Source organism: Alligator sinensis, unplaced genomic scaffold (genome assembly GCF_000455745.1).
Source record: "Alligator sinensis unplaced genomic scaffold, ASM45574v1 scaffold996_1, whole genome shotgun sequence".
NCBI classification, from domain to species: Eukaryota; Metazoa; Chordata; order Crocodylia; family Alligatoridae; genus Alligator; species Alligator sinensis.
This window is the reverse complement of record NW_005842581.1, coordinates 875,223-901,658: the sequence shown is the minus strand read 5'-3', so window position 1 is coordinate 901,658 and position 26,436 is coordinate 875,223. Positions and strand designations below refer to the sequence as shown.

At 40.6% G+C, this 26,436-nt stretch overlaps 1 protein-coding gene across 1 annotated transcript in view; it reads right to left on the bottom strand.

Annotated features, from left to right (window-relative positions):
• The window catches only part of SYNJ1 (synaptojanin 1), a 105,321-nt gene that overhangs the window by 78,468 nt on the left and 417 nt on the right, over positions 1-26,436 (bottom strand). Inside the window, exons 2-4 of the mRNA XM_025214404.1 lie at positions 25,560-25,705; positions 5,479-5,565; positions 4,194-4,461 (exon numbers count right to left, since the gene is read on the bottom strand). Of these exons, the coding sequence (XP_025070189.1) occupies positions 4,194-4,461; positions 5,479-5,565; positions 25,560-25,683 (479 nt within the window). The 5' untranslated portion in view covers positions 25,684-25,705. The remainder of the gene's footprint in view (positions 1-4,193; positions 4,462-5,478; positions 5,566-25,559; positions 25,706-26,436) is intronic.

Here is a 26,436-nt window from a genome sequence, read left to right as displayed (position 1 = left end):
AAAAAAAAAAAAAAAAAAAAAAAAAAAAAAAAAAAAAAAAAAAAAAAAAAAAAAAAAAAAAAAAAAAAAAAAAAAAAAAAAAAAAAAAAAAAAATAGATCTACAATGGGCATTTTGGTTATAGTCTCATCAAAGATTGACTGAATCATAAAGAACCTTCTTCTCTTATCCTTGGTTTTCCTAAGCAGGCTGTGAAGCATATTAGTAGAGGGTATTAGTAGAGCATATTAGTATACCAGAGCTACAGGTATAGGAAAACAAAATCAAACTAATAAATCCACTGTAAAAGCATTTTATTGAGTCAGAGATTCTGCTTTGAATTTAAATGTATGGAATGTTTTAGTTACAGCCTCCTTCACTGAAGGAAGTATAAATTTGTTTGAATAAGCAAACTTAAAAAAAAAAAATCCTTAAAGTGAGAACATAATTCAACCTACCCCATAAAAAAAGCTGAGGTTAACTAAAACTCCATAAAACAAGATGTATTTGTAATGCAACCCAAATACTTAACCTCCTTCTTACAGGATTTTGAAGCAGGTATGCAAAGTCAAAAAAAAGTTATAATTTCTGTTGTATTTCTATGAAACTAAAGGAGAAATAAATTGAATGAATCTAGTCAACATTAAGATCAACACAATTAATATGAACTATGTGTAACAAAACACTGCATTGTTATTACTTACTTAGAATGTATAACCTACATTCTAATCCAGCAGTACTTAACATCTGGCCTGTGGGGCTCCACACAGGTCTGGAAATTTGGTGGCAGGGGAGTAGTGACAGTGGTAATTGCTGTGGCTTCCAGAGAATAATGCCCCACCCATGGGATATAGCCCAAGGGGCTGGAGGTTGAGCACCACTGCTCTCTAATCCACTGCTGTACAATGACCACCACCACATGACCCTAAACTGCTAGATACTAAGGAAACATTAGCAGTAATTATGAAATTCTAATTAGATCTGGCACAGGCTTGGCCTGCCACATGTCATGCTAATGTGCCCAAACTCTGATAAAGGAGGACCTTTTGGGAATGAAATGGTAGCTTACTTTCCATAGCCATTTGGTCTATAACCTCAAAACACTACCAAGGAATGAGTAAGGAAAATCTATGTTATAAAGTTCTGCTGAGAGAACTATGTTGACTAGAAGAGTGAAAGAATTACAATCTTAGCTATGCTGGCAAAACTTCTGATGCAGATGAAGTTATGCTAACAAAAAGTCTATTGGGCAGCCTAGCTTATGTCATTCAGGGACTATACTGGCAAAAATGAAACAAAAACAACTTTATCATACACTGAATCTCCAGTAGGGGGCTCTGCCAGCATAAATGTCACCACAGCTATACTGCAGGGGCTCTTCACTTGTAGACAAGCCCAAAGGGCTGCATTTATATGAAACGGATTTTCAAATGTCTATATTTTTCATTTTACACTTACACTGAAAAAAGAATAATATAGAATGAAGAATGATACTGTATTCTCTTGCATACCACACATCTTGTTTTCTGAAAGGCATATTGTAGAAGAAAAGATTGTTCCAGAGTGAGGACCAACTGTGTGATATAGACTGTGTAGTATACAAGTAAATGCAGTAGTACATGTATTAGAATACTGTGTATAGGATATTAAAAAAATAGAACTCACTGGAATAAAAAGCATAAAACTAGATGGACATGGCTGAACTAGCAGCATTTAAAAAAAATATCTCCAAGTGGTAAATAAGTGTTTTTCCATAAAGGTATTTAATCCAATTTATTATATTTTGGTTCCTGAGAGTGAAGAATTCATTTGTACAAAGGAGCTATAAAGTTTCCTGGATAGGAGAGAAAGGGTACATTATATTCAATAAGAGACAGCTTTATCATTTCCCAGAGTACTTTTGTACCCACAAACAAATTAGGTACTTTTGCTCTTAAAACTCAATACAAGTCTCTGGTTTAGCTTTTTGTTCCAAGGTTGTATATTGATCTTTAAAAAAACAAAAAGAAAACAAAAAAACCCTTACTATACCCCAAATTTTACCAATCATCTGAAACTGCTTTACAAACATTATTACATAAAGCCTCAAAACCAGTGTGGGTTAGGGTATGTTTTATTTCACAAAAATATATTACTGCAATGTTGCATTTAAACGGGAGACTGAGAAAGCAAAAAACATTCTTCCCTGGAGATTAACAACTAGATTTCCTATAGAAGAGTCTGGACAAAATAATAATAATAATACAAAATAAATATCCTGCTTATGCATTTTCAGTGTTTTTAATTTTGTATCTTTATTTCCTCCCATCTTAAATTTGCACCCTATTAACTACTAAAGTTGCAAAGTTTTTTTTTTTGTTTTTTTTTTAAAGGAAGCTCAGGATGTATAGGAAAACTGAAAGCTAAGTTACCATGAGTAAGATCATCTAACATGATGGTCCTAAAGATACTGGCCTATCAGTAGGGTCTAGCTCGCTTCCTTCAGCCTACAGATGCAAACTGCAGGTGCTCAACTGGAATACTAGGAAAGATGATACAGGTCAGAAATGTGTTTAAGGCTAAGAATTTTTCTTGTCCTGGTCTGCATACTTGACTTCATATAAATTGCTTCTGTTCTTCCTGTTTTCTGACCAAAAAGGATAGAAAAGTCATGAACAGAGCTACCAGCAGAGGAGACAAAGCAAATGAAAAACATGCATTTTTTCACCTTTTTAGCTACTGTGGTGTCAAGTCTCAGAAGTTTTAGGAAAGTCTGTCACTTTGCTAAAAAAATTTGTTCCTTGAGCATCAGAAATGGATGGAAGGAAGGCTATGCTGGAAACAGAATTGCTCAGATTCATCACTTTATCATGTAATCTTTGGAGTATTCAAGATAATACTAAAATCTCAAATAGATTGCACACATCTGTATACACCACTGATATTTCAGCCATTTATTGGCAATGCTATAAAAATAATCATCGTAATAGTCCCTACAGGCTGGGGAACTCCCTTCTTGTCAGTGCAGAGGCAGAAAAGAATCTTGGAGGCATTACTGATGCCAAAATGAACACAGGCTGACAGTGTGGGGACGCGGTCAGGAAGGCCAACCATACCTTGTCATGCATCCACAGATGCATCTCAAGCAGGACCAAGGAGGTGATCCTCCCTCTCTATGTGACACTGGTTAGGCCGCAGTTGGAGTGCTGCGTCCAGTTCTGGGCGCCGCACTTCAGGAGCGATGTGGACAACGTGGAGAGGGTCCAGAGGAGGGCCACTCGCATGATCAGGGGGCAGCAGGGCAGGCTCTACGAAGAGAGGCTAAGGGACCTGAACCTTTTCAGCCTCCACAAGAGAAGGCTGAGGGGGGATCTAGTGCCCGTTTACAAACTAGTCAGGTGAGACCAGCAGGCATTGGGGGAGTCCCTGTTCCCCCGAGCACTACCAGGAGTGACAAGAAATAATGGTCACAAGCTGGCAGAGGGTAGATTCAGGCTAGACATCAGGAGGCGCTACTTCACTGTCAGGGCAGCTAGGGTCTGGAACCAACTTCCAAGAGAAGTGGTGCTGGCTCCTACCCTGAGGGTCTTCAAAAGGAGGCTGGATGAACACCTTGCCAGAGTCGTTTGACCCCAGTACTCTTTCCTGCCATGGCAGGGGGTCGGACTTGATGATCTCAGGTCTCTTTCAACCCTACCAACTATGAAACTATAATATTCATTACTGCATGTACAAGCCATATTTTTTTTTAAAATACCTTCTAACACACATGTGTGCACACACACACTGTAAACACTCTGCTGCTCCAAAGTACTAAATGAAAGGAACACATCGTTTCCAAGCCACAATAGTTACTCAGTTTTAGAACTAATAAAGCTCTGAAATAAAACAGCCTTTGGAATTTCCCATTCCACACCAGTTTTCTACAGAAAATACATTTTAGAAGTGAATACTTCTGTAGCGAACATCATGATCAAAGTACAATTTTACAAGTTGTTAGAACTCAGCTTTCCAACCAAGACACTTAAAAATGCCTCTGAAAACTTTACAAAACCATTACTTATTTTTGTAGGAGGCTGGACTGAAATCACTCAATTATAGATCAGTAGCAGTTATGTTATCTAGATTTATATAGCAAAAGGCAGTTGAGAAATATAGTGATAAAAATTTGCCCTAGAGAAATATGCACATGCATATTTTGCATTATATGAGGCCTATAACACATTTTCAACTCACCAGAAAAATCTATTGTCAGTGGTGTGTTCTTGCATGCTACGGTGAGCATTAAGACTAAGATCTAAACTGATGCCTGTAGCAGACCATGCAAAATAAAAGTTTCCTGAGTTCAAAACTTTGCGCACTTCTGAGATACGATCTTCATCTGAAGGATCAGTTCGTAATGATATGAATTCAGTACTAGTAACTCGAAAAACTTCAGATTCTTGAATCTTTCCTACTGACATGCATCCAGTGACTAGAACCAGATAATGTAACAATGTATCACCTGTAAAAACAAAAACATTGTTAAATTTTTTCTTATAACATATTTCAGATAAGTGAGATTATCAACCGATTTTCAGCCATTTCTCTGTTCCAAGCCTGATGTGTTTTCCTAATACAGCCAACCCAGCCTAATACAAGTACATTCACCAATGGCATTCTTCTTCTGTATAGTTCTGCAAACATTTAACTAAAAAATTAATAAATACAAATCTTAATTTTGAACCCAAGTAATGCCTTTTACTATACTATTTTATACAAGCATGTGTCACAGCAATATATTTTATTAATTGTAAAATTATCAGTAATTTTAAGTATAGTCTTGTGTTAAGCCTCAGTTTTTCCCCTTTTCCTTTAAGCAGAGAAGATATAATAAAGAAGCAGCAAAAACTAGCCTGGGTGGGAGCATGATGCTCCTATTGTAAACACATGCAGGCCATCCCTGTAATTTGCCTAAAAGAAGTACAGACATGATAGTTTCCATAGGGCTACTCAAATTTTACTGAATAAACGTGATGGCAAATAAGGTGACAGACAGGGAAGAAGCTTCATTGAAAGCAAAGAGGACTGAGAAAATAAAAATTATTTTTGCTTACTATTCTTTGCTGACTATACCATGCTAGTCACCATACAAAAAAGTGGCACAGAGGATCTTGTATTTAGGATTTGCATAATATAGTATACAAACAGTGCAGCATAGTGCAATTTGTTTACAGCTTTCACCAAAAACTTTTTTTACTGTTTGTTTTTTTGGATAATTTATAGTATTTACTAAAAGCATATAAGATTATATATTTTGCATTCTCCTGATTTCGGCTCTTATTCTTTGGGCAAACAACACTGATACCCTGAGGAAATAGGGCAAATGGTGACTCATTAGAAAGAAGCCAAAGTGTTCCTCTTCATTAGACCAAAACACTGTGGATTCTTTCGGGGCAGAGGGACATTCATCCTAAAAATTATTAAATAAAAGACATCCCATAACACACAAACTTATTTCATTTTTTTACTGTTTACTCACCAAGATTTAATCTTAGTACACCTAAGAGTCCATATGCATCCATTACTTTGGAGTACGTGCTCTTGATTGCCTCTTTCTCTGCAGACGCTACAGGAAAAGAGAGTTCAAGATATAAACAGCATACAGCCTCTGATTGATGCAAAAGGTCTACTCTACACTAGAAAGCCAAAGAAAATATAGTCACAATGCTCAACTTGCATAAAAATTCTTGTAAGTTACATAACTTATAAAATTAAACGAACATACATAGGTTCTATAATGGACATGGTTTGACAACCAAAAGGTATCACTTGCAAAAACTGCAATTGGTATTAAATTGAGAAACTAGGAAAACTAGCACTGGAAAAAGAGCTTGATGAAAGGACTTTGATCCCGAATGCTTGCAGAAAAGGACAATTTTCTTGTCATTTTCCAGTTGGTCTAATAAAAGGTATCATTTTTGGAACCAAGAGTTCTAGTTTTTTGTACGTATGTTTTAGATTAGGTGGATGGGACCTTCATAGAAACATCAGAACAGCCTTAACAACTGGTTTTAACACTAAAAAGTTTGTCTTACTTTCATAACGTGTCTCTAGTAAGTTAGACAAATCAACCTCTAAACATCAAAACACTGTTCTTGCCAAACTATTTTCTGAATTACTGAGCTCACTGCATTTTGAAAAACTTTCCTTTTTGTAACCGTAAAAATGCTGCAAGGTAGCAGAGCATTTCAGATGACTAATAGAAGATAAGAATCTTACAAGATCTTAGCATGGTGCTCCTCAAACTATCTGATGTGGCGGACCGGCACTTTTTTTTCCAGTGGGCCAGAGACCGGTGCCCGGTTCAGCTGGTGGCAGCAACTCCGTGTAACAGCGCTACACAAATGTGTGACCGGCTGTTTAATTCTCTTTCCTCACCTCGCACGACGTGACGTCACCTGGAGTGTTGGAACGTACGAACTGTGGCGCTATGACATATCAATGTTATGCTTCTGAAAATATATTTCTTTCTTTCCTGGCAACTCGCTGCGGACCGGCGAACAGTGGCTTGCGGACCACCACCAGTCCATGGACCACCACTTTGAGACGCACTGTCTTAGCATACAGTGAAGTCTAAAGAACTCTTAGTAGCATTTTAATAACATTTTAGAACAGCAGCTAATCCACTTTGAGGGTTTACATTTATTTTACTTGTACTGCTATCCAAAGGTGCTCAGCATGCCTGTTATCTCTGCTAAGTTTTAATAAATGCCTGAAATATATTAACTCTTGGAACCTGCTAAATTGTTAGATTTATTTATCTATTTATTTATTTAATAAAAGACTCTACCTTAAACCAGGAGACAAAAGGGGTAAAAATAATAGACTCAGTGAAATGCTGTAGACAATTACTGCTCTAGGTACTCAAGCATCAACTGCCATTCAACCATCAAATTAGACTGTAGCTGTTTTCATATGACCTACAGCAAAAAAGAAAGAAGGAACAAAAATTGCAGCACTAGCAGAAGACATGCCAACAGATGCGCAAGAGAAAATTTCTCTAGAACTGCACTGGTATCTCTTCTCTTCCATAATACTGTATTTACTCAAATATAAGATGAAGTCCCCCCACTCCCCAGTCAGCCTGGAGGCAAAAAAGCTAGTCTTACGTCTGGATACAAGGAAACCACATTAAATACACTATCATTAAACTGCTGCCAAAAGCAGCGTGTGCTCAATAGTGAAAACCAACTATGAAGCCGATTCAATGCAGCCAATACTAAGCATGACTATAAAACACATATCCCATAGTAGTCAACCATACTGATGGTAACCTTTTTTTTGTGTGTGGCCCTTAAAACAAAACACACAAATGAACCAAAAAAACCCGCAGCTGGGTGTTCTCTCTACAGGGAAATTGCACAGGCACTGCAATACCAGGCCAGCACTGGGAAGGCCAGAGCCAGCCCTGACACCCTCCCTTTGGTGCCAAAAGCATTACATTTTATCTTAGCCAAAAAAGGTGAAGAAGCTGATTGTAACCTACCACAAGGACAGGAAATGCAGCCTGTTTAAATAAAAAAATGATAATGCCCATTGAACTCAGCCCCTGCCCTCACTTTTTCAAGTCATGGTGACCCATTACACTAAATACATTTCAACTTCCTCTTCACTCCTACAGTTGAGCTGTGCCTTTCTTTCCTGTTTCTTTACCAGCCTTAAATCATCAAACAGAGCCCCAAACAGTTCCCCCAGAATTCCTCTGCCACCCTCCTCTCTCAGCCTGTCACATATGATTAGTGTGGCCCCAGCCTCCATGAGGCGGAGCCAGACCAGGTTGTCCAGCACCTCATCTGCATATAAATTTTGGAGGATCCTAGGACTCATGACAAGAATACCTAGTTTCCAGTCATAAGTTGGGAGCTAATAAACACATGGATCCTTTTTAGGGGGAGGGATGGGGGGGGTGCATCTGGAGTACACACAGTATACACACATAGTCCTGAGCTATGGGGTCATTATGGCTTAAAATGCTCTAGACTCTGCTAGGGCTCAGTCTAATGAACTCTATGGTAAATCATGAGCTTTTTGGCTTTAGACTAATATCATGCATAGTTTGTACTGTACAAAGCAGGTGCCAAAGTGCTGCTTAAAAGTGTTTTTATGGAGTACCTCTGCTAAAAGTTGCAGCAGTTTCAGAAAAGGCAAAATGCATCAATTCTGGATGAATTAAGTCTATGGGTAGCATAGTAAATTTCCCTAAATGTTTATTTCAAACTCAGCACTTTCATATTTGCTCCTCGTATCCACAGTGAAAGTAGGGTATGGAACTAACGGGGAGAGGGACCGGGCAAAGAATTTGGGGGGTTAGACGGCAAGGGGACCACACGATCCACACCGATTTAATATTACCAGCTATAGCAGTGGGAGAGGGACAAATTCAAGGCAAACCTCCAATAATTCGATTCTATATCTGGAAAATTATAACAAATTTATAAATTTTCTATATATAGAATTTAATTATTTGAGGGGCTGTCTTATACTCAGGGTCATCTTGTATTCAAGTAAATGTGGTAAGCACCACAGCCATACTCTACAAAAGTTTTTCAGAGGACTTCCAACAAAATCCCGACTAACTTCAGTCAACCACACCACAGAGCAATTCCCACTACAAAAGTAGACCCTAACAAAGAAAAAAAAATCATCTACATTTTGAAATATCAATCTAGGCCTCCCAGGACAAGCTATGGGAAGAATTCCAAAGTACACTGTTTTACTTCCCAAATTTTGCCCCATTTCCACAAGCAATCATCCTAGAAGCACTGACATTTATGCTATCCCTGTGACATCAAACAGTGCCCTTTCTGGATGATAAAAAACCTGAGACTACTATTAGTAAGGTTGTCAGCACCATTTCTGATGAGTGAAATCTAACCAAACTGTCACTTAATACTAGAGATAAAGCCATCCTTGTCTAACTTCCCTTTTCTAAACAAAGTAACCAAGCACCACCTGTAAAATGCTGGATGCATTACACTCAGGCTTCAGACCAGGGCACAGTACAGAGTCAGCATTTGTTGTCCTGTTCACATCGCTGAAACTGAAGTTTTCTGGTAACACTGAACCCCAAGTAACTCCAATCCCACCTGTAAATACCACAGAAGGGAAAATAAGTGCTCTGAAATAGCTAAGATTCCACCACTCCTGAACATATGCAACTGTTCCTTCACTTTCAAAGCCTTCAGTTGGGAATACATGTTATGTTAAATTAGATGTTGTCTGGATCTTATGACAAATGTTTGCAACACCAACTTCCAGCTTTCTTCAAGCATACTTGAAGTTAGCACCTGGCTAAAACTGAATCAAGACTGAGTTAAAGCTGTCTGAAAGACTTTCAAGACCTTACCTTCTCTCAAACACTCCTTATCAATATGCAGACATATCTGCCTATGTCCTTAGACCAACACAGCTACAACATACACCCTTACCAATATGGGCACACTCTCTCACACAATGTTCAACTGGCTTCCAGCCTTGGGATCCTTTTAGATTCCTCAGTCCTAAATAACCAAGGAAGTCAGATAACTGTATCTTATCCTACCCAACAAAATGGCTACAACAAACCATATATCTATTACTTTCAAGTTACATACCTTGAACAAAAATTCAGTTGATATAGACGGCAGCAGCACACCACTTAGTGTTCACAATAAATTCTGGCATTATCTCATGATTCTGTTCTCTTTACTGCCTTTCCAATTACATGGAAAGTTAAACCTAAAAAGTTTTCATTGTCAAAAGACATCCATGAGATATGATCTCAAGTAGGTAAGGTAAATCTTCCTCCAAGACATGGATGGGCAAATTACAGCCCATGGGCCAAACCCTACCCACTCCCACCCAGGGCAGCCCATGCCACCCTCCCACCTGCACCCCCAACAACCCCCACCCCAGCCATCATGCACAGCTTCCCAGCAGGGCTGCTTCTGGTGCCACTTCAGCCACCTGGGTACTGCTCAGTTCCCCCCCACCTCCGGCAGCTCCTCCTCCTGCCCCTGGTGCGCTGTGCTGCTCCAGGCCGAATAGGAAGCTGCAGCTGGGCATTTCCTGCCCCAGCACATGGGACTCCAGCTCTCAGCCACCTTCCAACCACTTGGCAGCCTGCAGGTGGCTGCTGATTGCGCTGGGTGGGCAGACTGGGTGGAAGGTGGCCAGGAGCTGGTACTGGAGCCCTTTGTGCTGGGACAGGAGCTGCCCAGCTGCAGCTTCCCCACTGCCTGGGGTAGTGTGGCAGGGCCAAGAGGGGGAGGAAGAGGAGCCACTGGAGGAAGGGAGCCAAGCAGCACCCAGGCAGGGGGCAGGAGGAGTAATGGAAGGGAATGGTGTACACCTGCATGCAACACCCCAGTGAGCTCTGGTGCATGCACCCTGCCAGCTCCTGGGACCTAACATGTAGGCAGACCCACCTTCACACGAGCACCCCCCCACCACACACACACTTTTCCACATGCACACCCTTCCACACACACATCCACTCCCCTCCCGTATACAAGAGTTAAACTTTACATTTTGAGCTATTATGCAATTGCATTTATATATGCTACTCAAAAAAACATAAATCAGGACAAAAACTATTTTTTAAATAAAATTAAAACATGCTATAGTAGAGGTTTGATTTTAGTTTGGGGGGGGGGTTAACTTTAATTTGTTAAAATGGTATCTTCTAAAAGATTGGGTGCAGCCCTGGACAGCTCAAAACTCGTTAAATGGTCCACAAGCCGAAATATCCTCGCTGTTCTATGACCATAGCTTCTTACAGCTTTGTACCCCCAGAATACGAACTGTGTCAACTAAGCAAAGAAATACTGTACCAAACTAAGTGAGTGGAGAGAGCCTTGCTCAACTGGACCTAGACCGAATGAACCTCAACTTCACTACTTTCAGGGTCAAATGTGAAACCCATTTTTATTTACCTTTCCACATAATAGGGTCCTCAACCACAAACAAATTTGCCACAGGCACAATTATATGACCTAGTCAACTGATTGTTTTCAACCCTCCAGAGGAGACTTCTGTGTTTAAAATACATGGTAACAGACAGATAAAATGACCAGGGATAACTAATCTCAAAAAAGATAAGTGATGTAATTTACCAAGAAGAGAGACACACAATGCTTAAGAATTGAGAAATTAGCAAATTAACATCCAAGATGCCAACTTTCACTTATACCATTTGAATGAAAGCTTAAAATTACAACAGGTGGGTAAGTGTAAGGGAAGCTTCCAGAGGCCTGTTCCATTCTCCCACATGGTTCCAGGGCAGCCTGGGTCAGCTAGGGAGCCACAGCAAGTTCTTGAGTCTTTGGGAGGCATTAAGTGTGAATTTAGAAACCATTATCTTTGCATCTAGGTCTGGAACCAGATACTGTTCCTGTTTAACTGGAAGCCTTTCACTGTGTTGTCACCATGAAAGGTTAAAAAAATAAAAGGCAAATGTCATGCCACAACAAATCATAAAAAATTTAAAAAGAAATAAACTGTGGGTTTTCATGTCTTCTGGTTTTTGAACATTTAGGGTTCATGCTTTCAAGCTTCTCTGAAATGCCAAGAGCTAGAAACTTGCTTGTAGTTTAAAGCAAAGTTCTCATGATATAACTCCAGGAAGTGAGGGCTTAGGAACAAATACTGCTCAAACTGACAATATCCCATTCAGTGGATCAGTTCTACAAAGGAAAATCTGCGCATTACCTTTGATGCTTTGCTTAAGGAAGTGAATTAAGTTGCAAGACAAATTGGAGGGCAGCCTGCATTTACTCCGTCTTTCATTAGTATGATTTTTAGTTTTGAATGCATTAGGCATGATTTTTAGTTCCACTTGTATAGTTCAGTATATTATGATGATATTCACTGTTGAAATATTTTAAAGATGGCACAACTTTCAGACATTTCAAATAATGAGGGGGATAGAGTCATCAATTGCAAAGATCTCACTGCAGTAATAAAAAGATAGTATCACCAGATCCTAGTGACATTTCAATACTGCTTACCAGTGAAAACACCAGCTTTGAATAAAGATCCATGACAGAAGTGTGCATGAAAGCATGGCTCCTTAAATAATTCCACTTCACTACAAAATGTACTGTCATTACCATGGCAGACTTAAATTATTTCAGTTAGTTCTGCTTTAGCGGAACCAAAGCCACAATCATACAAACGATACAGAATAACTTCATTTTTACATTGAAACGTAACAGCCAACAATTAGAGTCTTTCTACCAATTCCGGTGTTTTCATCTGGTTGCCAGATTGCATGCTCTCAGCTCTAAGAAAAGAATCTATGGCACTATTACTCTAAACTGAAGGGGAAAAATAAACCGGACTCCTAATAATGAACACTTTAATCCAAGGGGGAAAAAAAAAAAAATCACATTTTTTCCTACGCATAACCAAATCTTTAGCAATAAATATTCCTAAAGCAGCTATGGCTCTTCTAGACTAGTATATTCTACACAGATTAATTTATAATGCTGGGCATTCTTTCAAAATTTCAGGTTTTAAAAAGAGTGACAGCGAGCAGAAAAGCTACCAGTCTCCAAACTGAGAAGGGGAAGGCAGTTTAAAATCATCTCTTTTGGAATTATATGGGCATTCTTAGGCATACCCGAAAGGACCGAGCAGTTCAAATGACAGCAAAATGGGAATGTCATTAATATCTTTGATTTTTAGCAGGGTAGAAGCAAGATCTTTACCAAATACAATTGTAATCTAACACAGTGAACGGCATTTACGAAGTCAAAAAAATGTTCCGTTCTAGCCTCATTTTTTACCCTTAAGATACCTTGTATAAGAAGTGAATCGATACTGGAAATGATATGCTGGTACAGTCCGTACCACAACAGCAAATAATGCATCCAGTCAGTTAGCCAGTACATATACAAGTATGAGTGCTTCCTTTCTGACTTAATGCAAGCTATCTTCTCCCAGTTCTAGAACATTATGTCTGTGAGTAACAGAAATGTGTTGACTTCATCAGGGCTTCAACAGCACAGTCAACTGCTATTAACAACATGACAGTGCCCTAGTACTATGCTGCTCTTCACGCTACTGGTGTTACAGAAGAATTATCCGAATACTTGGAAGGTAAAGTGTTTCCAGGGTAAGTGCTGTTGATAAATGGCTGTTGCTTTTAGTAGGTACTACTTCAAGCAGCAATTGTCATTTTTCCAACCATATTGTACAACCAGTTGGATCAGAAAAGGGGCTATCAGTCATATGGTTACAGAGGGTAAGTTAACAAATTGTCTAATACTACAGTTTCTCAAAGGCTTGTATATGGTTTGGTTTTCAACCAGTGACATTTCACCAGAATACTCATGTATATTTGTCTCATAGCTTGTATTGATCTTTAATATTAATCCAATATCCTTAAATGGTTTTATTAAATTTGAGTTTTAACTCTTAATTTTCATCCTCCTTTTCAAGTATAAAAAATGTTGCTATTGTGGAATTTAAACACATGAAAATACACCAGTATAATGGTATTTATTACTAGAAAACCTTTTTTTTGTTTTGTTTTGTTTTGTAGAACCAGCCATGAAAAATGGTGGCTCAAGAGAATTGTGCAGTCACTTCTCTCCTTCTCCCCACCACCTCACAGCATCTGAGAGCACAATTTCGTAATACAATAGTTGAAACTTGGTCTGCAGAGTTCTTATATGGAATTCACACTGTGACAGGTTCCAAGTAACAGACAGACAACTAAAATGAGCAAGTTACGAATGTACAGGATGCTGTCTTTTTACTAATTTTAAAGTGCAAAAGTAGGCAGTTATCAAATAACCGCATGACAAACCCTGTTTATAACAACTCCCCTGCTTTTAACAATTTCAACAGCAAGGAATTATTTTTTATTCATTACTGATGTAGCAAACTAACTCCAGTATGAAGAATATCTTCACATGATGAACCTTTCTGCTGGTACCAAGGGGATCTAGCATAATGAGTTTGCACAGTATGTTTGCAAGTGCTCATCTTTTGTATGGAAGAAGATGCATTCAAGTAGATCTGGGGTAGGCAACGTTTTTGGGCAGCAGACAGGTCATAACCAGGAAGTGGGAACTAGGACTTGACTGCCATCAGTTGTGCCCATGGCAGCACAAAACAAGCAGCCACAGACAAAGGCCCCACTGCTGAATTAGGGATGTTGATACCATTTTTTAAATTATCTGTCTAATCTACTCTAATTATATCAGTTAAACGGTTAACCAATAACTCTTACTTAGCCCCGGAAAGGGGGTTTGGAGAGCCTCAGGCCATTGCCTGCCCTGCCCCACTAAGGAGGTGGGACCGCAGACACCTGCCCAGAGCCGCACAGGTTGCCAATTCCCTTCCCCCTCCAGACTGTGCCCCATGCTGAACGTTAACCAATATTGCATTACAGGTATAAATATACTTCTCATTTAAAATGTTTAACCTTTTGCATCCCTACACTGAATGCTGCCAAAGACTCATGCCTGCAGGCCAGATCTGATGGTTCTATGGGCCAGATCCAGGCCATAAAATTGCCAAGTCCTTAAGTAGACTACAAACTTCTTAGAGTCACGTTATCAACTTGAAACCTGGTAAGTGTCACAAGTTGTCATATACGTCATATTTAGATCCTCGTTTTCCAGAAGTTTCTTTCTACCTACTGGAAAGGATATGAATTCATCTCATGGGAAGAGTGGGTTAACTTGCCTGGAACTTCTGCACACAGGCTACTGCATGGCTGTTTCCAATTGGCATTTTCTCTAGGCCCACAGAGAGATTGAACAGGCATGGTACCCGTCTCGGACGGCCAGGGCCGACTCGAGTTACGCTCGTACGTCAGGGCGGGCTGGTGAATGGAGAGGCAGACACAACTTATTGGTTGTAAAAAACTTTACTCACGCCGCTTGCAATCACGACACAGGTGGTCCGGTCGTCGGAACAACCACACGAGTTGTTCCAGCTGGCGGGGCCCAAGCCAGTTAATCCGTCCGCAATTCGAAGCCGGCGGGGAAAGGGGTACGTCGGGGTTGCACTCGGTGACGGGAAGAAAGATCGATAGGTGATCAGTCTATCGATCGGCAGCCACAAGTCAGATAACTTCAGAGGCACTCTGCAGCGTGCTCAAAGCTCTTCGACTTGGGCGGAAGTCGCGCGGAATTTTAAATGGCCAGCGAACCAATTACTAGCCGCCACGTGTGAATAATTTAGCACTGGCCAATAGCGGGGCACAAATTTGCATCCGAATGGCGGGAACTCTTTGCACCGTGCATCTCCGTGCTGCAAAGAAGAAATGCATCTTGCAAAGGAAACTGCAAATTAGCGGGAACTCTCCTGCACGCAGGCTCTTAGTTGCAGCAGAACACTCTGCTGTGCAAAGGAGCTCTCATGTGGCCAGGAAATTCCATAGTGCCGAGGCACCAAAAAATCACTGGGTTGTGACAGTATCTGCCCTTCTTTGTTCTTCAACCACACAGAAAGTTTCTAATCCAGAGAGTTGCACGTGAGCTTTTGGTTCTCAACTCTGACCAATACCCAGGTACAACATCCCTAGTTCACTGTAGAGCAGAGGTTCTCAACCTTTCTGGACTTGAGACACCCTTCCCTGACTCAAGAAACCCCTTCATAAACCTTCTGTGAATTGCGGCACCCTCATTCATAAAATAATTTACATATTACATTGCTCAGCTTCTTGCAGAGAGGCTGGGCAGTGAGGGTGGAGGGCTAGCCAGGGAGGGATAAGTCTGAGCCTGTACTTACCTGCTTATCTCCTCGTACCTCATAATCCTTCAAAGAATCTGGAGGCACCCAGGGTGCCACCAGATCTCTGGTTGAGAATCAATGCTATAGAGGTTGCATAGACAAAAGACACACTCCTGCCCAGCCAACTGTTGGCCTTGTGTAGGACATTAATTAAAAATGTTCATTAAAAATTTAAAATAAAGTATAAACTTCTTTGTTAAAATGTAGAATGGTTACTTAATTGATGGATACTATAGCCTAAGCTCATGGTAAGTAGAGACACTGATGTTTACTATTAAATGCTCTTAAAAGGCCTTGGGGAAAACAGGCTTATGAGATCTCTACAGAGTAGAGCAGAAGAGTGCAATGCTAAGGTATGAGGCTAGAAAATTAAACAAGTAAACCCAAGTGTTTAATGCACAAAAACAACTGAGAGAAATGCAAAACTCTAGAACTCTTGGTTCAGAGATACCTTTTATTAGACCAACTAAGAAATAGAAAAAATTATCTTTCTGCAAGCTTTCGGGCACACACACCTTTCCTCAAGCTCAGGGAAAATTAAAGATGGTAAAAAGTCCCCATAGGTAGAAAATAAACTTTAGTTTTGCACGGAGGAAGCTGAGTTTTGCTCCTCCATGCAAAAATGAAGTTTATTTTGCATTTCTTTTTGTCTCAGACCAACGTGGCTACCAAATATATCCCTAAAAAACAACCGAGAACAATTTCCTTTAAGCTTGCAGTCATAACTTTTTTTTTTTTTTATTGCTTAGTACAAGAGTATGTATATTTGACTCATTTCCTTTTCGAAAGTGAACAATTGTGCAAGAACTGCTCTGGACCATTCCCACTTTTCCTTCTCCATTTTCCCCTCCACTGTTTACTTAGAAATCACATGCTTAGTACAGTTGAAACTACTGCTGCACATTACAAAATTAAGAGTTAAGATTTGATATAATTAGAACCATCATTAAAACAAAGCTACTGAGCTATTGGAACACATTCAATATGCTGCTGAAAGGAGCGCATACCTTCTTCAAATGAGGTGAATGGACCTTCCTTGTAGTGGTATTTAAAAGGAGGCTGGCAGGCCTGACTATTGATCGAAGTACAAACCTGGATTTCCAAGTCTGTGTATTCTGTTAGTTGATATGCACTGTGAGGCTTGACATGCTGCAGCATGCAAATTTATTTTAGTGTATCTATACATTTGATTTGAATGTGCTGCATAACTACTGGGCATTTGTGGTGCCAAGGATATGGTTGCTACGGAGAACATAAGGTTCAATTTCATACTTCTGTGCAATATAAATCCCAGCCATAACCTTGCAGCTACACTTTCAATAATATAGCATAATTTGGGATCATGAGAAAAAACACTGTACAACTCACTCTCCACACACAGTTTTTTGACACACACAACAAAATGTTATAGCAACCACAAAACATGTGCTTTCTGCAGTGTGAACTGATGCTGTACTGGATTTTAATCTGAATGTGTTTGTGATTTGGCTATATTTTCAAAGCACTCAGGCAGCTTTTCTACTGTCACCCATTTGGAGTTGTCTTCTGTTTTGGTTGCATACATTTTACAATCCAGAACCTTCTGAATTAAGATGTTGCTAAATTTGTTTCCTGCCTTGTGATGTGGGAACTGCAGTAGCAGTGTATTACACATTTTCCCAAAAGAAAGAGGGGACACACCTGCTGCTATTTATTCCTATAAATATATTTTAGATGCTGGTATATGAACTGTTGACTGTGAATAAGATAAAAGCTTCAAAACTAAAATTTAAACCTTTGATTTGAGGTCTGAAATTGGATTCCAGTCCTCTTCTGCTGTCGGTTCCCAGCTTTTATCTTGATCTTCAGCATTGGTGAGGACTCACCTGGAGTCCTGTGTCCAGTTTTGGGCCCCACACTTCAAGAAGGATGTGGATAGTTTGGAAAGAATCCAATGATTAGGGGCCTGGGAGGCAAGACTTAGGAGGAGAGGCTAAAAGAACTAGGGTTATTTAGTCTGGAGAAGAGAAGACACAGAGGATTTGATAACAGTCTTCAAATACTTGAAGGGCAGTTACAGAGAGACTGGAGATGGGCTTTTCTCTGTGGCTGTTGGGATAGAACTAGAACTAAGCTTCAGCAGAGGAAGTTTAGGTTAGGAATTAGGAGGAAATGTCCAACTAGTAGGGTGGTCAAGTACTGGACTGTGTTCCTGAGGCTGGGAGCTCCCACACTCAGGGGTGCAAAGGTCTCCCCAACTGGTAGCTCTGATCAGCTGATAAGTCTCCTAGGCCACACATTCAGATTGTAGTGGATTCCTGTCATGCCATTAAGTTATTACCCATATTTTGTGGAAGAACTTTGTAACTGCTTCCTTTATATCACACCATTAACTGATTAAATTAATGCTTCATCATGTGGCTGGATGACCACTTAAGACATGACTAACTGGTTAATCATGCCTTAAGTGTAAGGTGTAGATGACACCTAAAATACCAAATCACCCTCAATTTAATTGTTTTGCCACTAAAACTAAAAAAAAAGTACAAAATAAGGAGGATGAGAACTAAAACTCAGTTTCAGAAACAAAGTCACTAATCTTTGTGGAAATATAGCATTTAAAAAAGAACAGTGAGCTGCTAATTAATTAATTAAATAATTAATTCTTTATTTGTACCTCAGAGTCAGTAAACAAGATCACAACAGCTTTATGTGCATTAGAAAAATAAAACTTTGTCAAAAGTGATTAAATAATTTTAAAATAAATTGAGCTTGTTTAATTAATTAATGAAATAATTATAGAAAAACCTATTCATGTATATATGTGTAACCTACTTTAACTAACTCAGTTTTTCTAGCATTTGAATCAACCAGATGTAATTAGAGTAAGACAGACCCCCATTATATTAAATTTAAAAAAAAACGATGAGAACAACCCAGAGGGTTAATTATTATATACAGTACCGGTAGAAAAAAGGTGCAATTCAACTGGAATTTCTGAACATCTAAGGCTGATTTCCCCACTGAAATCAGTAAACTGTTTAAATTATACTTTAAATAAAAAAGTTATTTTTGCTGGACAGTCTCTGAAGATTTGTTTGGAGAAAAAAAATTATACATTTCTCTTTAAACCTCAAACAGTTTCATAGTTGGTAGGGCTGGAAGGGACCTGAGCAGATCATTAAGTCCGACCCCCTGCCATGGGCAGGAAAAAATGCTGGGGCCAAATGACCCCGGCTAGGTGATTATCTAGCTTCCTTCTGAAGAGCCCCAGGGTAGGAGCAAGCACCACTTCCTTTGGAAGTTGGTTCCAGATCCTAACCGCCCTGACAGTGAAGTAGTACCTCCTGATTTCTAGCCTGAACCTATTCTCAGTCAACTTATGGCCATTACTCCTTGTTACTCCCGGTAGTGCTCGGGGGGAACAGGGACTCTCCCGTTCCCCACAGGTCCCTCCTGGTAAGTTTATAGATGGCCAAGAGGTCCCTTCTCAGCCTTCTCTTGTGGAGGCTGAACAGGTTCAGGTCTCATAGCCTCTCCTCGTAGGGCGTGCCCTGCTGCCCCCTGATCACGCGAGTGGCCCTCCTCTGGACCCTCTTGATGCCGTCCACATCCCTCCTGAAGTGCGGCACCCAGAACTGGACGCAGTACTCCAACTGCGGCCTGACCAGTGTTGCATAGAGGGGGAGGATCACCTCCTTGGACCTGCTCATGATGCATATGTGGATGCATGACAAGGTGCAGTTAGCCTTTCTGACCGTGTCCTCACATAGGCGGCCCATTTTCATCTTGGAATCAATAGTGACTCCAATATCCTTTTCCGCCTCTGTGCTGATGAGAAGGGAGTTCCCCAGCCTATAGGTATGCTGCTGGTTCTTTCTCCCTAGGTGCAGTACCCTGCACTTGTCAGTACTGAAACCCATCCTGTTCTCATCTGCCCACCCCTGTAACCTGTCCAGATCTAGTTGCAGTCTGCCCCTCTCCTTCAGCATGCCCACGTCTCCCCACAACTTAGTGTCATTCGCGAATTTGAACAAGGTACTTTTTACCCCCTCGTCCAAGTCACTGATGAAGATGTTGAACAGCGCAGACCTGAGGACCGAGCCCTGGGGGACCCCACTGCCCACATTCCTCCAGGTCGAAAATGACCCGTCCACCACCACTTTCTGGGTGCAGCCCTCCAGCCAATTTGCAACCCATCTGACTGTGCAGGTATCGACACCACAGTCGCCTAATTTTTTAATGAGAATGGGGTGAGAGGTCCTCTCACCAGTTCTTCTGCAGCCTATGGCTTTCACTCTCCCTCGTTTACCAACTTTGGAAACCTATACACGTATACTGCAGCTGCTCCAACATGCTGCAATTACAACAAGTCAGAGTAGACCCGATTAATCAAGTCCGTTAGACGGTGATAATTACTATGATCCAGCAGACTCATGTCACGTGTATTAGCACCCCTACACTGAAAAATGGTGGCAGGGGCACTTTAACTAAAGCTTGTTCAATGAGCTGTACTTAAAGCACCCCCGCTGCCATTTTTCAATGCAGGGATGCTGATACACAGAACACTCAGGGCGCTTTAATTAGAGAAGCTCTTGGAGCGGCTCTAAAGCCTCCTCTACCCCTTCTAGACCACATGTATAAATGCCCTTTATTACTAAAGGCAGATAAGGTTCTTTGGGTAAATTCAATATTTTTTATTAAACCAAGTCAAATACTTGGAAAAATTCTTGGTAGCCAGCTTTCGGGCATGAACACCCTTTGTAAATGCTTGTGTATAACTCAATGAAAGTTACCTTTCTGCCAACCTCTTTGCAATGGTCTTGTTAATTAGATTATCTCCTACTGCACTTCTCCGGTTTTGAAGCTAGCCCTGATAATATCTCTTTGTTCCTACTTTACAGCCCTCTTCCATTTCTTTAAGTGATTTTTTCCATTTATACATGAAGTTATATACATGTCATTGTTTTATCTTTTATTTAATTTAAGCTATATCTGCTTCTTTCCTAGATCGGAAGAAGAGTACTTTGCATCATAAAACTTATCTAGCATTTCTTACAACTATACAGTTTGTTACATGAAAGATGTCACCAAAAATCTCTTGCCTCATATTTCCTGGACCAATACGACTACAACAACATTCCAACCCTCCTGATATAAATATCATTTCAAGTATACTGAAAAACTTCTTTTTTGCCAATGTATCCTGCTGTGTCTATCTACAACAAATCATGACTGACCCCCCCAATTACCTAGATACGACACTGGACTGTATACATTAGGAGACCTGGGCTTTACTCAACTACCTCTGTTCCAGCGTACTGGGTGACCCTGGGCAAATCAATCCCACTCACTATACATAAGTTCCCTCCCATCTGTAGATGGTGATAATGATCCCAGCCCTCCACTACAACAGCCTTTGAGATTTACTGATGACGAGTACTGTAACAGAACTAGGTATTAATATGTTACATTTTCAGTAAACCCAAAATATTTAAATACCTCTTGAAAACAAACAGTGGCATTTGTTGATATTTAATTAGAAATTATTAGAGGACAGTATCAAGTATTTTGGTAGGTACATGGCTGTAAAAATGAAGTCCACTAATGGATTACTTTTTTGTTTTGTAATGTAAGTGGCAGTTTCCTGTTTTTGTTGTGCTTGGCTTAAACTATATGGACCTTAAGACAGGAATGGCATCCTTATTTACCAAAGGCAAGTTTTGTTTATAATACAGGATAGAAATTTAATACCCTTGGTATTTCCAAGACTTTCATGCTACTCAAATACCCCAACAAGGAAGTTATTTATGCAACTGTGGCATAGTTCTATACCGGAAGCCTAGTATTTTCTATGAGAATGTGACCACTAGGTAAATTAAGACATAAACAAACAATGCTTTGACAATCCCACAGAAAGGATTAAATCCACCAAAGGGCTTGGGCACAGGTGCTTGCAGACGAAAAAAAAGCCAACCCCAAAACCGGCACTTTATTTTAAACTTGGTGCATTCCCATGCCAAGCCCCACCCTAGCCCAAAAGAGGCAGCGCATTACTTCAACCCAGCTCGCCCAATGTCTGTAAAGATCAGGCACTTCAGTGGGGCTTTTTTGGTGCTTTTATCTAATAGCCAATTGTATCAGCTCTAGCTACAAGTGCCAAAAAGCCCTGCTGAAGCAGTCAATCTTTACAGATGCTGCAGAGCCAGGTTAAAGTAATGTGCTGCTTCATCTGGTAAAGCACGTTTTTGGGGTTTTTTTCTTTTTAATAGTCTTCAAGCAGCCAGATATGCTCACTGAGTCCCCCATTCCTTTCAGGTACATGTGATTCCACCAGAGTGTTATCCAGTCATGCTGGGCATCCAAGCTCTGTATCCAACACATGGGAGTCAGGCACCTCAGAACTGGAGTTACAATAGCCAGCACACAAAACAGGAAGCTGCCCTAAAGTAAGCTAACAAAAAGGCTGAAAGGATCTCTGCAATCCAAACCCTATCCAGAGCTTAGAGACCTAACCTGGGCTATAGGGAGTCACTTAAGATTAAGCTCAAGATCAAGAACCAAAGCCCAGAACTGTCTTCTGGAACTGGATGCGTTATCATTCTTCCAGAAAACTGGCTCACTCTTAAAATATAGCCAGAAGAGATGGTGGTGCCACCCACATTTTATACAATAGCATCCAGCTTGAGAGAAGTGTTCAGACAAACACCTCCCATCTCTCAAAGGAATGTCCTAATGATCAGGCTGCAAGCTGTTTTCAGTTGAGGACCTGGAAATCTTAAGTAGAAAAACATTAGTTGTTTTCAGACTTTCACATGCCATTGCCTACAGAGTTAAGCAAAAGTTCTTAACCCCCAGCCTAATTCGCATTCAAATCCTGTGTTTCTTGGGCTGATCTAACTGCTTGCATAATAATCTGGTAAAAAAGTAGTGCTTAGTCAAAATAGATAGATTTAAGTGTTACTGCTTAAACCAAGTAATCCTGCCCCACATGAATTGATATCCATATTCTCAAATGCCTAATTTTGACATTAAGTAGTAAATTATACTACATCCACAGTAAATTTAGGATATATTATTTGGGCATAGAAAGGTTAGCCAGAAAGGGGGATGATACTAAAAGAATGTACTTTCATTTTGATTTTGTTTTTACTCCTGAATAATCTTGTTTCACCAGAATTAACTTGACAGATCCATCACCAAGGAGGAATATTCTGCACTGATCCGAACCTGCAGAGAGCAAACCAGGAAAGCCAAGGCTGCAACTGAACTCCAACTGGCTACAAGTATCAAGGACAATAAAAAGTCCTTTTTTAGATATGTGGGGAGCCAGAGGAAAAGCAAGGGCAACATTGGACCCTTACTAAACCAAAAGGGAGAACTGATGACTGATGCCCAGGAAAAAGCCAACTTGCTAAATGGGTACTTTGCGTCTGTTTTTCACCATTCCCTGCCCATTACGGGACAGGAAGGCCTGGGTGAGGGAGATTCCTTACCCTCCATCAATGCTGACCTTGTGAAGGAACACCTTGAAGGTATCCAGCCTCTCAAATCAGCCAGCCCTGACAGCTTACACCCCAGGGTACTCAAGGAGCCGGCAAGTATCATAGATCTGGCACAGATCTTCGAGAACTCCTGGTGCTCTGGTGAAGTGCCCGATGACTGGAAGAACGCCGAAGTGGTGCCTATCTACAAGAAAGGGAGGAAAGTGGATCCGGCAAACTACAGGCCCATCAGCCTGAACTCTATCCCGGGGAAGGTCTTGGACAAGGTTATCAGAGACCATTCTCAACAGACTGGTTGATGGTAAAATCCTGAGGAATAGCCAGCATGGGTTTGTCGCAGGTAGGTCTTGCTTGACCAATCGTATTTCCTTTTACAACCAAGTGACCTACTACCTGGACAACAGGGAAGAGACTGATGTCATACAACTTGACTTCAAAAAAGCCTTTGGTCTGGTATCCCATGATCACCTCTTGGCAAAACTGGCCAACTGTGGCCTCGGCTTCACCACGATCTGCTGGCTGGGGAACTGGCTCCATGGTCGAACCTAGAGGGTGGTGGTTGATGGAAGTTAATCGTCGTGGTGCCCTGGACCAGTGGGGTCCCTCAAAGTTCTGTCTTTGGGCCTATATTAGTCAACATCTTTATTAATGATGTAGACATTGGTGTCAGAAGCAGACTGGACAAGTTTGCCAATGACACCAAACTTTGGGATAAAGTGTCCAGACCTGAGGACAAGAGAACGATACAAGCTGACCTTGACAGGCTCAGGAAATTGGCAGAATGAGAACCTGATAGTGTTTAACACCAAAAAATGCAAGGTTCTCCACCTTGGGAAGAAAAACCTGCAGCATCCTTATAGGCTTGGCAGTGCTATACTGGCTAACACTATGGATAAAAGGGACTTGGGGGTCATGACTGACCACAAAATGAACATGAGCCTTCAAGGTGATGCTGCAGCTAGTAAAGCGAGCAAAACGCTGGCTTGCATCCATAGATGCTTTTCAAGCAAATTCTAGGAAGTCTTTCTCTTGTTGTACTCGGCCTTGGTGAGTAGAGTCCAGTTTTGGGCTCCAAAAAGGATGTGGAGAAGCTTGAGAGAGTCCAGAGGAGAGCCATGCGCATGATCAGAGGTCAGGAAAACAGACCTCATGATGAGAGGCTGAGAGCTACGGGACTCTTCAGCCTGGAAAAGTACAGGCTCAGGGGTGATTTGGTGGCCACCTATAAGTTTATCAGGGGTGCTCACCAGGATCTAGGGGAACATCTGTTCACCAGAGCACCCCAAGGGATGACAAGGTCGAACAGTCACAAACTCCTCCATGACTGTTTCAGGCTGGACATAAGGAAGAACTTCTTTACTGTCCGAGACCGCAAGGTTTGGAATAGACTGCTGTCGCAGGTGGTTCAAGCACCTACTTAGACAAGAGACATTTGGATGTTTATCTTGCTGGGATCCTATGACCCCTGCTGACTTCCTGCCCTTCAGGCGGGGGGCTGGACTTGATGATCTTCTGAGGTCCCTTCCAGCCCTAATGTCTATGAAATCTATGAGATGTTATTGGCTAGATGCAATTTCCTCTTAAAAATTGTATACAAATTTCAGAATACACAGCAACAATGTTCAGCGTTTCACTAAAATGAACAGAAACTGATTGCATTTTAAGTTCACTAGTATTCTTCTGCATTATTCGTTGCACTGCCCTTCCTCCAATGATTTTACCTTATTAAACTATATAAAATATTTGGATTCTTTGAAGTAGTTTATTCTAAAAAGTTATATGAAAAAAATTATACGAGACTTTGTCCAAAAAGACTCTTCTTGCTTTTAATAGAAGACATAATGCTCACACGTACTTACTTGAAAGACTACAGAAATAACATTACAATAATCTAATAATTAAGAAGCAAAACTATCGTAAAAATGATGGAGAAGAATCTGATTAAGATGAACAAGCAAGGAATATAGAATTTGTATTATGACATACAGGAGTAAGTTGAAAAAATAAAAATAATTGCACATTATTGACTCAGAGGAATATGATATTATAATTGGGTGTAATGGGAATTTATTAATAGAGGAACATTTAAAGCTGATGTCAGGAAATATCAACATCAATGCAATTCTCTCTAAAAGGAACACAGAGAACTCATTTTACTCTTTTAAAACAAGGCTGAAGAGAGCAGTAGTTCAAAGCATAAAAATAGTCTAACGAAGACAGAATAGACTAACTATCCTAACCTATCATCTTCCTCTTTGTATTACACAAGCTAAAATAAGAATGTGTTTTTCATTAGACTAAGTTAGTCAATTTTTCACATCATGGGTAACACAGCAGACCGACTTACAGAGCACAGCCACAGCTCCCGACTCAAAGAGGAGGCATTCTTCCTTGTTTCTGGTTTCCACAATCGCACTGAACGGAGGTGGGTCCGGTTTGTGGTAGACACGGTATCCTTTACTGAAAGCCATTTTGCCTCTGCCAGAGGCAGCCCTGTGCAACACAATATCACATTAGCAACAGCTTCATACCTCCAGGTAACTCACGGCAAAGAAAGCCCAACACTACCCCTCACTCAATTATTTTAAGAGATCATCACCCTGGACAAGCAGAGGGGGGAAACTGCAGATTAAACGTTGGGTGAGATAATGCCACCAAATGGCTTCCTAGACAGACAAGGTTCTTTGGGTAGATGTGAAATCTTTCATTAGACCAACTAAATAATTAGAAAAATTGCCTTTTGTGAGCTTTGGAGCACAAACACCTTTCTTCAGGTTCTTCTTCCCCCTTTTTCAGACTTTCCCTATGCTTGAAGAAGGGTGTTTGTGCCCAAAAGCTTGCAAAGAACAATTTTTTCCAACTATTGACTTGGTTTAATAAAAGATTTCACATTTACCCAAAGAACCATGTCTGTCTACATCCTTAGACCAACACAGCTATGACCAACCCCCACCCCGCCATGGGTTCATTACATTCAGAACAAACAAAGCTTGGGGTCAGAAAAGTTTGCACAACCAGCGAAGACTAACGTAAACTGAAGAACGGGGCTGAAACGTAAACCGAGCAGATTTCAAAGGAATTAGTTGGATGCCAAGCACCCACAAATCATTTTATTGACCAGGCATCACCATCTCTATGAAGGAGGCAAGACCCCACTCACCCTCCTGTGGGCTGGCAGGGACAGCTGCCTTCCCTTCCTCAAACCCACCAGCAATGAGGGGGGG